The 14,371-nt window shown below is 37.1% G+C and overlaps 1 protein-coding gene across 5 annotated transcripts in view; it reads left to right on the top strand.

The window, feature by feature from the left end:
- Positions 1 to 14,371, top strand: part of NISCH (nischarin) — a 31,485-nt gene that overhangs the window by 8,579 nt on the left and 8,535 nt on the right. For 4 of the 5 annotated variants that reach the window (XM_075513797.1, XM_075513796.1, XM_075513798.1 and 1 more), the window contains exons 4-14: positions 1,802 to 1,850; positions 3,530 to 3,693; positions 5,244 to 5,339; positions 6,242 to 6,337; positions 6,919 to 7,071; positions 8,321 to 8,389; positions 8,832 to 9,017; positions 9,223 to 9,351; positions 9,808 to 9,921; positions 10,750 to 10,858; positions 13,524 to 13,645. In XM_075513797.1, coding sequence (XP_075369912.1) covers positions 1,802 to 1,850; positions 3,530 to 3,693; positions 5,244 to 5,339; positions 6,242 to 6,337; positions 6,919 to 7,071; positions 8,321 to 8,389; positions 8,832 to 9,017; positions 9,223 to 9,351; positions 9,808 to 9,921; positions 10,750 to 10,858; positions 13,524 to 13,645 — 1,287 coding nt within the window. Of the gene's footprint in view, positions 1 to 1,801; positions 1,851 to 3,529; positions 3,694 to 5,243; positions 5,340 to 6,241; positions 6,338 to 6,918; positions 7,072 to 8,320; positions 8,390 to 8,831; positions 9,018 to 9,222; positions 9,352 to 9,807; positions 9,922 to 10,749; positions 10,867 to 13,523; positions 13,646 to 14,371 lie in introns of those variants that run through there. The other variant, XM_075513800.1, reaches the window with a different exon arrangement.

Raw genomic sequence — 14,371 nt, 5'->3', positions numbered from 1 at the left:
AATCCCTGATACTGCCTCATTAGTTTATATAGGAAAGCTGCAATATTTTTTGTCTATTCTTATATGTAGTATTTCCAGTAGGGATTATTTAATTTTATTTCCCATGTTAATAGAACTAAATGGAGTAGGAATACCTACCATAAATATATTAAAACCACTTTGAAGCCTTTACATGTCACAGGGAAAAGCCAGGTACAGCTTAGCAAAGAGAAGCAGTTGCATGTGACAGCAATGTAGAACACTATTGTTACTTTGACATTGAATAGGATGTCTGCAGTGATACGGGGATGCTTATTTTGTTGCACTGTCTTATACTTTGTCACAGAAGATTTGGTTTCACTTACAGATAGAAGCTTTTGCAAGAAAAAGAGTTGAGTACCCACAAACTGTTGTTCAACTGCTGTTCAGAGACACCTGCAAACAATGGACTTCTGTGGGTTTGATGCATATAAGTAGAGCTAAGACAGAGGTCTCTTGTAGACAGAGGAATAGAGTTGCTTTTTTTGCTTGCTAGTCACTGAACAGTCCAAGTCGTAATCTCGTTTGTTATAAACGTAGAAGAAATTCCTGCTCTGTGTCCCAGATGACAAAAGGGATACAGAGTATAGTTTTCAATTAAGTCTGTGCATGCCAGATGAGTGTAATTGGCTTATCAAATGAGTCAGAATTGCTGAATTTTGTTTGGAATGCAGCTTCTCGCTTGTTGTTCTCAAAACTGTGGTGTGGAGGCTTTGTTCATCCTCAGTGAGTGGGGTTTCAGTTATACTAAGAATGTGCTTTTCTAAAATGCTTGCCTCATCAAATGAGCTGAACTGTCTGCTGCAGATGTCCTGTGGATTTATTCACTTGTTACAAATCATGAGGGATTTGTCAGCAAAGTAAACTCATCAAATACTCACTTTGTGATGATCTGTAATATGTTTATCCTTTAATACCTTAAAATGAGATGCATGTGTCTAGGGGAAGCTTCGCTATCACAAATAGCTTTTTCTTTTTGTGGTCCTTTGAGAGAGTACTGTTAGAATTGCTCAGAACTATTTCTGAACTTCCACAGAGCATTTGCTTTTTGTGGAGAGAGGTATGCCCAGATGGGAAATACTTGTACTGATCTTTGTGCACCTTCAGATTTAGAAGGAACAAATACATGCATTGAGAGTTTTCAGCCTTTTTCTTTCCTTCTGGAGCTGTCAGTGCCTGGAATGGAGGTTGAGCATCTGCTTAGGTCCAGAAAGGCGGAGAAGATGGAGGATGGGGAAAAGAGGCTTTTGAATTACTCTACAGCAAGCATAATAGAATTGAAGTCCAGAAGACTAATTACTTTTATTTATCTCCTTCCCTGTAGACCTCTTAGTCTAAAGTTTTCTGTGTATTAGTGATATTCCAAAGAAATGTTGAGTGCTTGGTGCATTAGGTTAGTCTTAATGTTAAAATTTGAAGAACACTGTACTTCTAATAGATTCTTCACAATTGAGCTTTCTTTCAAGTTGGGGTAATAATGGCTAGTAATAGCTCCTCTAGTTGCTGTTGCCCTTTTCTAATATATGCAGGATGTTATTATTGAAATGTAGTTCAGTATCTTCCATATTGGAAATGAAAATCATATAAAATTAAATAATTTCAGGTCACTCTTATGAAGTATTTTCAAGTTACAAAGAAATCCATAAGACAATCACAGTTGATTTCTGTTTAAAAAAGTCCTGTACTGCAGCAAAAAAGGGAGACTTCAGCAAAGGCACACACTGAAAAATGGGAACCATAAGTATGTAAATAACACTCGATTACAATGGTTTATTCTTTGCAGGAGATCAATGGGATCACTGCTGCATTGGCTGAAGAGCTCTTCCACAAAGGTAAAGAACTTGTAAGAATTTAACTGGGAATGGTTTCCTCTAGGTGCATGCATTCATATACCTGTGATATTTAATCTTCAGACAATGAGAGATCTGAATCCTCCATATCAGACTTGAGTCTTTTTCTTCCCCTTCTTCTCTTCACCTTTTTCTTGCTGTTTGCACTTTGATTCAGGCTGCATTTGGAAGGAGCTGTGACAGTAGTGCAGCTACTTTTGGAAACAAAATAGAAATTGGTGAATTTAGGTTTTGAAAAGGGCCTACTAGTCTGTGTCCTAAAAGGATAGGATGTAGTACTCATGATCAGAACCTTTTAAGGTTTCTGTCTTGGTATGTTTTAGTGTAACCTGTAAGGAAGTTTGTTTTGTATCAATGAGTCCTAATATAGTGTGTGTTAAATGCAAGAGACCACTTTATATATCTAAATTAATACTGTTCTTCCAGAATTCAGGAAACATAAGACCTTCTGGTCAGTTAATTAAAGGATGTGTTTTTCTGAGGCTGGCAGATGAAAATGAAATGCACTTACTGTAACTGCAACAGCTCTAACTGGACCATTAACAGCAGGAGGCATGTGAAATGATTAATCCACACTAATTTTGTTTTGAAGGATGTACTAGATGCTATGGTATAATTCCAGTTGGCTGAGGTGATAGGTGAAGCGTGTTTCAGCATGCCATTTCAGATTGTTCTTGCACAAAATTAACTTTAGGTGAAGCCATTTCAGAGGGTCCACTCAGCAAATTTTGGAACATTTTAAAGGAAGCTCCTGAAGAAATCTTTCCTGACTTTGTAGTGCGTGCAGTCTCACTGATACCAGAATCACTGATGTCTGACTGCTGTATATTAGTGTAGCCTTCCAGTAATGTGCAGCTGGACTCTTGGACTTGCTACCACAGCTACAGAAGCCAAAGGGAATTTTACTTCTCAGAGTATTTCTGGGAACCTCTTATCATGAAAGCTGATGTCCTCTTGTCCATGAAGTCAAACTGATGTCCCTAAAAGGAAGAGGAGAAAGATATTAATTCTGCATGTGTGTATTCTAACTGCTGTAGTCCACATAGACTCTTGTGATGCCTTCAGAGAGGCTTTTGGATGCTGTTTCCTACTGTTCCTAGAATGAAATGGGATTGTAAAAATATTGTCAGATAATGCATTTCCTGTTCTGGGAGTTTGCATTGGTATTACTGTGGTGAAAGTCCTCATACTCTCCAAAAAACATATTTGTTAAATTCTGCATTTAGGCAGCATAGCAAAAGATGTAAGGTCTGTTTTTTAGATGGCAGGTGCTGCTTTTTCTGAATAGAATAAGTCCTAACTGTTACAGAACTTAGGGGTAACTCAGAAGAAGTTTAGTATGTCGTACATTATATAGATAGACGTTGATTCCAGTCATGTTAAGACTGAGGGAAATTTGCCATTAGTTGCATTAGGAGTTTCAGGCTTGTATGATGAGAGTGCCCATTTGAACACCTAGATTATTCTGATGTTAAAAAGAATCTTAATTCGGCCATTCCAGTTTAAAGTGGCAAAAAAGGACACTGTTTTGGTACCTTAATCGTGAGCTTAGAATATAAATAACAAACATTTAATCTCTAACATTAGACCTTCCATGTATCATTTATTCTTTTGTAACCATTGCAGCATGGTGTTTGATACCATCATACTCTGTTTTTCAGGAGAGCAGTTGTTAATGGCTGGAGAAGTCTTCACCATCAGACCCTTGCAGTTACATGCTGTCACTCAACAGTTGCTACAGGGGAAGCCTACATGTGCTAATGGAGATGCCAAAACAGATCTAGGTCATATTCTAGATTTCACTTGTAGGCTGAAGTATTTAAAGGTGAGCTATGCTTGCACAAATACTGAAGGTGTTGTTTCTACCAGACTGACATGATTCTTAGCATACTTTTGGAGTCTAGTTTGAATGCACAAGAACTTTACTGATAGTAAATTCCTGCAAGCATTTAGAACTCAACGTTAAACAGGCGTTTATTCTGCCAACCTTCAATACACATATAGTTCTCTAACAAAGATGTTGATTCTCCTGTGTGATGTGGAGTCTTCAGCAGTGTTCTCTGTAGAGGTGCAGCCACAGAATCTTACTGGGTGCTAGTAGGAATGGGGAGATAAATATTATTCTCTTCAACCGTGCATTCTTTGCAGACACTATGGGTAGGCCAGTGTGTATGTATACATATGTGTACACACGTGTATATAAATCCTGTCCCCTTTCTCACCTTTGACTGTATGTGAAAGTTAAAAAAAACCCAACTAACAAAAACCTCAGTTTGATACATGAGATGGGCCTGCATTTCTAGCTAAAATACCATTTCAGAATAAATGTAAAATGGTCTTAGAACAGATCATTTTTGTCTGGAGCCAATTTGGTTTTTTTCCTACCAAATAAGTGAATTGGAAAGACTTTTCCTGAGTAATTTTCTTAACACTGCTTGCTACAGCTCAAAAAACTCTTTTTAACCCCTTTATTATATGAAGAGCTTCCTTTTTAACTGTGTGGTGTGTTCAAAGGGGAAACAAAGTAGTGGATCAGGTGAAGCTTCACTGGAGGACTTAAGAAGTTACGAAAGCAAAGCCACAGCTCTACTGGTATTCCTGTGGATCTTCAGTTGCCTTTGCCTCTGCCTCTATACACACATCCTCTGTGTGTATAGAATCCTCTGAACAGAGGATTCTCTAGCTGGAGAAGACCATATTGTTTGGAAAAATACTCATCTTCAGAATTTCTGGCCCTTCTGAATGCTTGTGAGTGGGCACCTTCAGAGCTTGTAAGATACATATAAGACCAGACAAAAACCTTAGATTTCTCCCAAAATTATATTCACAGCAAACATAAATAAAACCACCTGTCTTTTATGCTGCTGACATGCTCTGAGGCCAGAATCTGATGGCCACATGGAAATATTAGATACACTTTTATTAGATGTGTACCAATGTCTAATGTTTTCTTCAAACCTATCTTGTCAATGCCTTGAACTTCACCCCCCGTAGTGGAATTGAAGACAGTTCTGTCTTGGACGGTCCAGATGTTTTAGGGAAGTTTCTTTAGTGAATGCAGCTCTGGCTTGGGCAGCTGAGAATGAAGCCTTGGTCAATCTTGCCTATGGTATCTTTTTGCTTGTCCCCTGTGCTACAAAATACAAGCACAAGGTGGCAGTTCAAGTTCAGTGCACGTAGCTGGAGCAACTAACATTTTTTTTTCCTGCAAAGTTAATCTGCAAGTTTCATGAATCATTTCATACTTGAAAAATTGGTTGGAACTGGCTGTCTTTCCAAGCTACTGTATTTGTGCTATTGCCTGTGTAAGACTGTCTGAAATGCAGACAAGTTGGACTATGTGCACTAACTCTGTTCTTAAATGTTGATTACTAGGTGACTGGAACAGGGGGACCTTTTGGAACCAGTAACATTCAGGAGCATCTCTTGCCTTTTGATCTGTCAATTTTCAAATCGCTTCATCAAATAGAGGTATGACTGACAATACTGCTTGTAATTTTATAGAGGGTCTGTGAATGCCAGGTCTGCTGCATATCTCTCAGAATTGGTAATTGTATGCTTTGATTTGGTGCTAGAATTGGGGAGTGCAGTCTTTTGCAATTGTATGTTCATGAAAAGTTTTGGATTGACTGGCACCACTCGCATATTCATCTAGCAGTAAATGCTGTCCAAAAATTAACAGTAGTAATCTGGAAAGAATTTTTTCAAGGGTGGCAGGAGCTCTGTCTCTGTTTAGTGTGGTTTTCCTGATGCACCAGCAAATGTGCTAGTTGTAGTGGTTGCACAATGTGCACAGCTGCCTACAGAGAAGGATCTGGTTGCTGGACAGAGTCTGTAGCAGACCTTTGGTGGTGATGTTCCAGCTTGATCTACAGAAAAAAGACTTTGTAGTCTTAAACTTAGTCTGTGTAATTAGCTCACTAGTGTATTAAATGCTTAGATTAGTATCCTCACTTCCTAGGCATTTCTTCTTTCTTATTTACAATAAAGAACATATGATACCTAAATAAACTTGTCTGCAGGTAGAGCCATAGTTTGAGAGCCATACCTCTCTTTTTGATAACAGTAAAATACTTGTGCCCTGTTAAACTGCCTGGGCAGTTTCACCTTGAAGAATACATGGGGCAGGTAGAAAGTCAATGGCAAAGAAGCTTTGTTCAAATAAATGTTTGAATTCCACTTTTCTGTAGTAGTGTTTCTAATTTCTTGCTTTAGCTTTCCCAAATGTTGGTATTTCTGAGCTGATAATTGCAGGAGATTTAAGGGAGTGGTGTAACTACTTTCCGAATTGGCAGAGAATCTGCTTTTAGCTGCCTCTTCCATGTCTCATATTTGTTCTAGCATTTCTGACTTTGTAACTTTTTTTTAAATAGATCAGTCATTGTGGGGGAAAGCTTATCAAAGGGCTGACTTCATCAAAACATGCTCTGGCCACGATGAGTGTTCGATTTTCAGCAACATCAATGAAGGTAAGAGTGAGTTCCTACTTCTGGTGAGTGTTTAAAGCACATGCAAAAATAACATGCACATTGTGGAAATAGCCATTTGGAGTCCATGTACTTTTCTGTACTGCCTGTTGCAGGTTCTGCTTTTAAAACCATGGAACTGGAAGGGTTTGCTAACCTTTCAGCATCTTAGCTTTAGTAAGTGGAGGAAGTGTTTACATGTGTCCCTTCACAGGGACATTTCTGATGCTTTTATTGGAGTGTATGTTTCTGTTACTCATCCAGAACTGAATGCATTTGTCTTATTCTTTTCTCTGAGCTTTGATTTGGCAAAGTTTATCCAGTAGCATAATTTTCACAGTCCCTGTATTGTTCCTCCACTTTCCCTAGTATGGATCAGCTGCTAGTGTTGGAACTCCCTCCCTGTAGATCTAAAATAATTCTGACCCAGTCAGCTCACATTTGAAGATCTACAACTTTAATCTAGGTGATTACAAAGCTTGGAAATCTTCCTTACTTACATAAGGTTGTTTGGATTGTTTTCAAAACTATTAGCTTTCACTGAAGACATAAGCATAATATTTTAGTGTGCTTGTCTTAAATAGGAAATCCTAGTGCCTGAGGCCTCTGAGTTTGATCAGTGGGAGCCAGAGGATGCAACTTCAAGTTGTCCAGTGACGGCAGTTATCCCAACTTGGAGAACTTTAACAACTTTGGATATGAGTCACAACAGCATCTCTCAAATTGATGAATCAGTGGTAAGAAATATTTTTTTCATTTGTGGAAGAAAGTATGACTGATCTTCCGTGGCACATTACACAGTAGGGATTTTGCATTTGCTTTATGTATCTTTCTTCTGAAAGATTTTCAGTTGCACTTTATATTGATTAGCTACTCAAGTTAATGCTTAGGAGATTTTTCTTTTACTACTTTGATATTTTCTTTGCTAAGGGAGAAAAGTTTGTCATTCTGTGCTCTGTAAGTAACACTGCTGTGAATACTGACTTTTTGAAATGTGCTTTTACTGTTTGCATTGGCATTAGGCCACTTATAAAAGCGTGTTTGTTCTTTAAAAAAAAAACCAAAACACCTCTTGGGCTCAACTTTGGAGTGTTATCAAGCCTTCTTGACATCAAAACAGTATGAAGAGCGTGGAAACAAAATTTGGAGTATTTTGCCAGTACCTTACAATTAAGTTTTGTAAAAATGTTATTAGGAAAAAAATTTTAGCATTCATCACAAGAACGTGTGAAATACGAACATAATTTTTTACTTGAACTACTCTTGTGAAGCAGGAAATAGTTATGTCTGTAGCTCAGCTAGAGATCATGGACTTGGAGCGCAGTTTCTTGTTCAGGGTTTTTTTATGATGTAGACTTAAGGTTCTTCAGGTCTGAGTCCAAGCCTTAACTACAAGGCAAATCATTGGTGAGGTTACAACCAAAATAAAGTGGATGCAAATACATTGATGTCAAAATTCAGCATCAAATTCAAGGTTTGAGTCCTCCAAAAATAAAAGGATTTCTGGGTTAAAGTGCGTTTTCAAGAGGTTTCTGTGACCTTGTAATGCTTGGCTAGTATAATCAAAACATGGAAACAAATCATTGGACTTACTCTGATTTTTGGTACTGTTGTCTTTATCCAGGTTTCTGTGTAACATAGATATGCTTGTGTGATAAGATGGAAACACCTATTAATGAGTTTGATCTATAGTTAATGGGGCTAAACTGGGAGCAGCTTATTTGTCTTCAGTGAGAAACCAGGTTTCAAATTAAAGCTTAACCATGCTCCTCAAAGTAACCTCTTTTTCGTAAGAGCAAGATTTCACTCTTTTGTTGCACTAGGTCATATGGAATGCTTTTTTAATACCAAAAGCTGAGCAGAGAGACTGTGCATTGGATGATACCTTTCCTTTGCTTATTGGTTAGCTGATCGTGAAGGAAGTATGGCCTGAATTTATAAGCTAAAATGTATTTAACACATGCATTTTTTTTTCTCCTCTTCTAGAAATTAACTCCGAAGATTGAATTCCTGGATTTGAGTCACAATGGGGTGTCTCTGGTAGAAAATTTACAGGTAAGTGATGCTTTTGAAGGTGTGGCTTTTTTTTTCCAGACTGCCTGAGACCTTAGAACACAGATTTTCTTGCTTCAGAATTTTGTTGCTCATCTTCCTCATGGAGAATAGTTCAAGCCCAAATAGCTTATCCTTCATAACATCAAGTACTCTTTTAGTGGTGCATTTCTTACTTGCTCTGGATATTTTCATTTCTTTGCCAATATTGACATACAACATTTAGTTCTTAACTAAATTCATTCACTGCCAGCTGTATATGTCGGTTGGCAAAAATGCAGTTGAGGAAGTTCCCTTTCTGCAAGCTTGAACCTGTGTAATGAACAATTTCATCATGTTTTTTATGCTAGGCAGTGTCCAGCATGAAAACTGTTGCACAAAAAAATGAGCAAGCCATAATACAATATCTTTGATATTGTTTAATGAATTTTCTATGCTTTTGTAGCATCTTTACAACCTTGTTCACCTGGATTTATCCTACAACAAGCTTACATCACTAGAAGGTGTTCACACAAAACTGGGAAACATCAAAACTCTGAATTTAGCAGGAAATCAGCTGGAAAGGCTGTGTGGTCTTAACAAACTGTACTCATTAGTCAACTTGGATCTGAGCAACAACAAACTAGAACAGGTAACTTGATTTTTTCAATGTCAAATTGATTTGTGCTTTAAATCACAACCAATTTCTTTTAGTGGGTGAAACTGCAAATAAATAAAAGTGGCTGTAGTGATTTTTCCTGGTTATTGTATGTATGTAACTTATGTAACAAATGCTCAGTCTATGCTCATTTTTGTTTAGCCAATCTGTATTCATCCTTTTATTTAAAAACTTTCAGATTGATGAAGTAAAAAATATAGGAAACCTCCCATGCTTAGAAAAGGTGGTCTTATCCAGCAATCCGTTGAGCATCATCCCTGATTACCGGACCAAAGTACTTGCTCAGTTTGGGGACAGGGCCTCAGAGGTAAGCCATGGTGCACTTCTTCCTTTCAAGCTGGCATTTGAAAAAATCTTTTTTTAAAGCCTGGTGAGGAAGGTAGCATGAATGTTCTAAAACCTGATGAGTTTTTAGTGTGTGTTGGAGAAGGTCTTTAGAGAATGAAACCACACTAACATTATTGACTATGCTCCTGGATCTAAATGAAAGTTTACCCTGTCTTCATTGGGTAACAGTATGTCAATATTGAAACACAGTTGTGCTAGAAGGGTGTTAAGCTTACCAAGCATTTCTGATTTTGCATTAAATTCATATTATGTAGAGCAAAGTATTATCTGATGTGATAATAGTTTTTGTGTAATGGTTACAAAGATGCACATAGTTTGCATTAAGCTAAGATAATTTTTGATTATTACATTAATAAAAATAAATTGCAGAGCTGCCTTGTTTTCAATATTTTTAGATGCTTTAACATTTTTTTAGGTCTGTTTGGATAACATCATTACCACAGAAAAGGAACTGGACACTGTGGAAGTCCTAAAGGCTATTCAAAAAGCAAAGGAGGTGAAATACAAACTGAGCAACTCTGATAAAAAGGTGAGTTTGGTGCTGTGAGAGGAGTAGAATGTGCTGCGTGCAAAAGAAGCTTACAAGAAGACTTCTACAAATTAGATCTAAGCGGAATTCATTGAACTTTCCTTAGCATTAAAGTTTTTACTCTTTCTTTGTGGTTTAATGTGGTATGAACTTTTAACATTGCCTCTTTCCTATTTAGTTTTCAATGTAATTTCAGTAATTATCTGACCTTCCTTTTTGTGCTGACTTGGGAGAGAGGAAGCGGGAGGAAAAGATAAAATGACTTAATGGTGTACACAATGAATATGCAATTGACCTTAACAGCCATATTTTACATCTTATACAAGTATTGCAGAGGTGTGATTTTACTGTTTGTGTTGCAGAGTACTGAAATGACTTTCCCAAACTGTTGTCTTGTGGGTATTCAGCAGTGGGAAAGAATCAGAAATCTGAATCCTCCTTGCCTTCTCTCATGTGTGTCTGTGCTGTGTAGTTGGTTAGTCTTGTTTTGGTAATAAACTTAACTATCAGAACCTGTTCTGTCCCTGCAGTGTAGAAAATCCTGTTTTCATTCTCTTGTGGTTTGTGAAACTCACTGCTAGTTTTGTCAATACAGTGATTAGTCAGTGATCAGAATGACTTCTCTAAATGAATTTTTAGTGGAATTCCACTTACTGTGAAAACAGAAACTTCAGAGGATGTGACCCTCCCCTCAAAAAAAAAAGCTGGCACTAACTTGCCTTTTACTAAAATTGAGAAAGCTTGTGTAGACTTATTTTAGTTCAGGATCTAATGTGTCCTGCGTACTTAGGTTTTTTTCCTTTAATCACTGCATACTTTCTTTATTAGATCAGTGAGGACTCCAGGCTCACTGCTGCCAGCTCCAAATCAAACTGTTCTTCTCTTACTGTTCGTCCTTCCTCTCCCTCTCTGCCTCGTCCTGTCAGCTCCAGCCAAGGTAATCATGTATGTATCGTGCTGCTGGGCTGAGCCTCTTGGTTCTGCTTTTCTAAGCTGCATTGATATACATGAATATTATGTGCATGGATATAGGGTTTATCAAGACAAAGCAGAAAGACCTGGTATTATTGGCTTAGAAAGTGGAAGTTGTATTGTGAACAACAGGCCAGTTTTGCTGATTCACCATAGTGTTAATTAACTGTAGTTTAAGTTTGGGTACAGGACTACTTCTACTGCATCATCCTGCAGAAATCGCCAGCAGAGGACTAAGTATCTTTTCCTAGTTTAGATACATGCCTTAACGGAAGACCATGGCATGTATAGACATGTTTTAAAATTGCTTCTATATCTGTTCTTGGTCTGCAAAATGGGACCTCAGGCAGCACCTGTTCTGTTACTGCTTTTTTGCAAGAGCTGCATTTCTGTCAAACCAGAAGGAAAATAGAAAAAGGAGATGAGTAAAAGGCAGTTGTGGCATTTGTGTTCTGGCTGAGCCTGAGATTTCAGCACATCTGTTGTGCTCTACAGCACCTGCTAACCTTACCTGAAAACTGTTTTTACTGTATGTTTCAAATAAGTGTGCCTGTTGCATTAAGGAACTTAGAAGAATGGCTTATCTTTCATCTTTTATGGGAGCCTGTAAGACTGACTTATGTGAATATTCATTTTTAACTGAAGAAAAGATACAGATACTGTTTTTTGGCTTTTGTCTGATTGGAAACTTAAAGTGCAGTAGGATATGAATAGTGGGAGAAGACTTTGTAAACATTTAAAAGAGCAGCGATTATATTCTCAGTAATTCAGGGTGGAACAGCTTGCTTTTCCCAATAAATTGGTGGATTGGTGGATGGAGGAGAGAAACATGCCTGAAAAGCTTGATCTTTGAAAAAAGTCCATTGCTGTGATTTCTGCAAAATCAGTAGAGGTTTCTTAGTTCACTCTATAAAAGTGAAATTGTTCTGACAGCATTTTATTAAAGGACAGACAACTTAGATACAGATTTAGTCGCTATTTATGTACTTCATTTGCCTTTGTAGCCCTTCTAGATCACTTTTCATCTGCAGATAAAATGCCGTTTTTTCCAAAATGAAGTCAATGCTTGCTTTAAAGTATTAAGCATTTAAGTTACAGGATTGAGACTGTTTGTCTATATAACAACCTGCAGTTTTATACAGGACTAGCTGTAAAAATGCATGCTAGCAATCACTGTGACTGTTTAAAAGTTATTAGTCAGTAGTCTTTCTATTACAGTAAATGTTTTGGAGCAAATGTGTCTTGGGAGAAAAAAAAATCTAGATCTTTCTTTCTGAAGTACTCAGGAGTTTTCTAGAAATACTGGTATAAGATTCAAGGTTTATTTACTGTAGTCCTTTTCCATAAGTTTCCTTTAGTAGAATCTTAGGGAAGGCTTTTATAAACAGTGGGAAAATGAGGACTAGGGGAGGTTATTTCTTGGCTTTAACAATAGAAATTGATTGTTTGCTATGTATCTAGCTATCAAGGGTTGTTTTCAAAATACTGATTTTGAGAAACCGATTTTAAAAAATGGAAATATGTTAGGCAATTAGTTTCATTGTTAGTCCTTAAATCATGAATAATGGAATTAATTTCCTGATATGCTATTTCTATGAATTGTTTTCTCTGCAGTTTTTCTAGACACCATCTGTTTCCCTAACATATTATTCAAATGTCACTGGCAAATGGCTTGTGGAAAAAGATGAAATATTTATACAGGAAACAGAAAACCAAAAATAATGCTGTCATGTTCCATTTTTTCCTGTCAATTTGAGTTTCCTTCTTGCTAACACAGTATTTTGTTCAAGTAATAAATACCTCTTGTGTTTCCTCTGACTATGAGATGGTTTGATGTAATCTGCTAAACTTCACCATCAATCCAGAAAAATACATGCAGGAGTTTTTATGCTCAAGCCAGAAACATATCCACACTGTAATACTGTTGTTTATTTGCACATTTATATACTTGAGCTGGCTGGCTCAGTGGTAATGCTGAAAATTGGTTTGCTCTGTTGTGTTGGTGCGATGCTGTGAATATCAAACAGGCAAAAAGTCAAACCCTGAGAATGTTGGCTTATATGGACTCATAAGTTTTTACTGATGATTCAGCTTTGAACCTTTCAAAAAGGTTCTGAATAAGGTGAGATAATTGTTTTGAGTGGCATTTGAGGGAGCAGACCTTCTGAGTCTGAACGTTTTACACAGACACTATACTTATTCACTTAAAGCCTACAGAAACTTGAGAGAATGTTACAAATTTTACAGAGTGCTCTGCTGTGTTTTTGCCAGCCTGGCAATGTTTTGGTAAAAGTAAGGGTTAGTATTAGCAAAACTGACTAGTTCTGTTAAAACTAAATCATGTCATGAATTCTTACACAGATGTTCAGATTTAAATTGGTTGTTAGCTTGAAAAATGAGCTTTAGCAGTCTTTAATGCCACTTTCAGTGCAGTTACTTCTGTAATTAGACTAAAATTCTACCGGCTTGTGTTTTGTCATGGCTATTATGTGAAGATATGCTTTAGCTTTAATGATTTAAGATCAGAACTTGATTATACAATTTTAATTCTGCTTTTTTGGCAGATACTATTAGAAATTCATTTTGGTTTTACTTCAGTGATTTTTAAGAGCTGTTTATATTTGTTTTAGAAATAACTTGTGAAGAAACAGTCCTAGCCAGCAGTTTTTTGCGGTCCAGTGGTTCGACTCCTACAGACCATACAGTTCCCCAGAGATGCTTTGAAATACCAGACTCCAGATATAAAAATCAGGTAATTGCTATCCTTCTGTTTATTTTATGGTATTTTTAAGTGTTCTTGCAAGCTTATTTCTGATATGAAACTTCTGTTATTATAGTAATCCATAGCAAAGTTTTTTTGATTCTCAGAGCTATTATAATGGAAAAGGAGGTAACTCCAAATTTGAGTGAAGGGGTGGTCCGCCTTGTAAATTAAACGCATAATCCAAGTTTACCAGAGTTGCGAAGAACTGTTGTCACTGTCATGATTTAGATGTTTACCCAGTATTAGTATCTTATCATTTAATATCCACTTAGATACTGAGTGTCAGACTTCTATCTTATTACAATATCAGTTTTTGGAAGGTGATTCTCTTGCTAGCAGAGTGGAAGAACCTTCTCCCTGTCAATAGGTAATGGCCTTAATTTGTCTCCTTCAAACTCCTGCTGTTAACTTCTGTATTGTGATTTCATTTGTTATATTGGAAACACTCTTCATGTGCATGGCTTCAAGGAATGAGACAGCAAGACTTTTGGGAATCTCTTCCTTTGCTTCCAGTGTAGTTGGTCTTGTTCCTTTACCTTTTTGCCTCACTTTACACCACTTCAGTAAAAATTTGTAGTGTGCTGAAACGTCTATGGGTCGCAGGTTGGATCTGTTCTCAAGTCAGCAGCGGAGTTAATTTTTTTCCTGCCTTAATTGAATGCCCAACCTAAAGTAAACGGTATTTCAGGATCTTCAAAGGATAGCTGTTCAGCT

The sequence above is a fragment of the Mycteria americana genome, chromosome 11 (genome assembly GCF_035582795.1).
Source record: "Mycteria americana isolate JAX WOST 10 ecotype Jacksonville Zoo and Gardens chromosome 11, USCA_MyAme_1.0, whole genome shotgun sequence".
Classification (NCBI taxonomy): domain Eukaryota; kingdom Metazoa; phylum Chordata; class Aves; order Ciconiiformes; family Ciconiidae; genus Mycteria; species Mycteria americana.
Note: the sequence above shows the minus strand (reverse complement) of the source record. Positions and strands in the feature narration are given on the sequence as shown.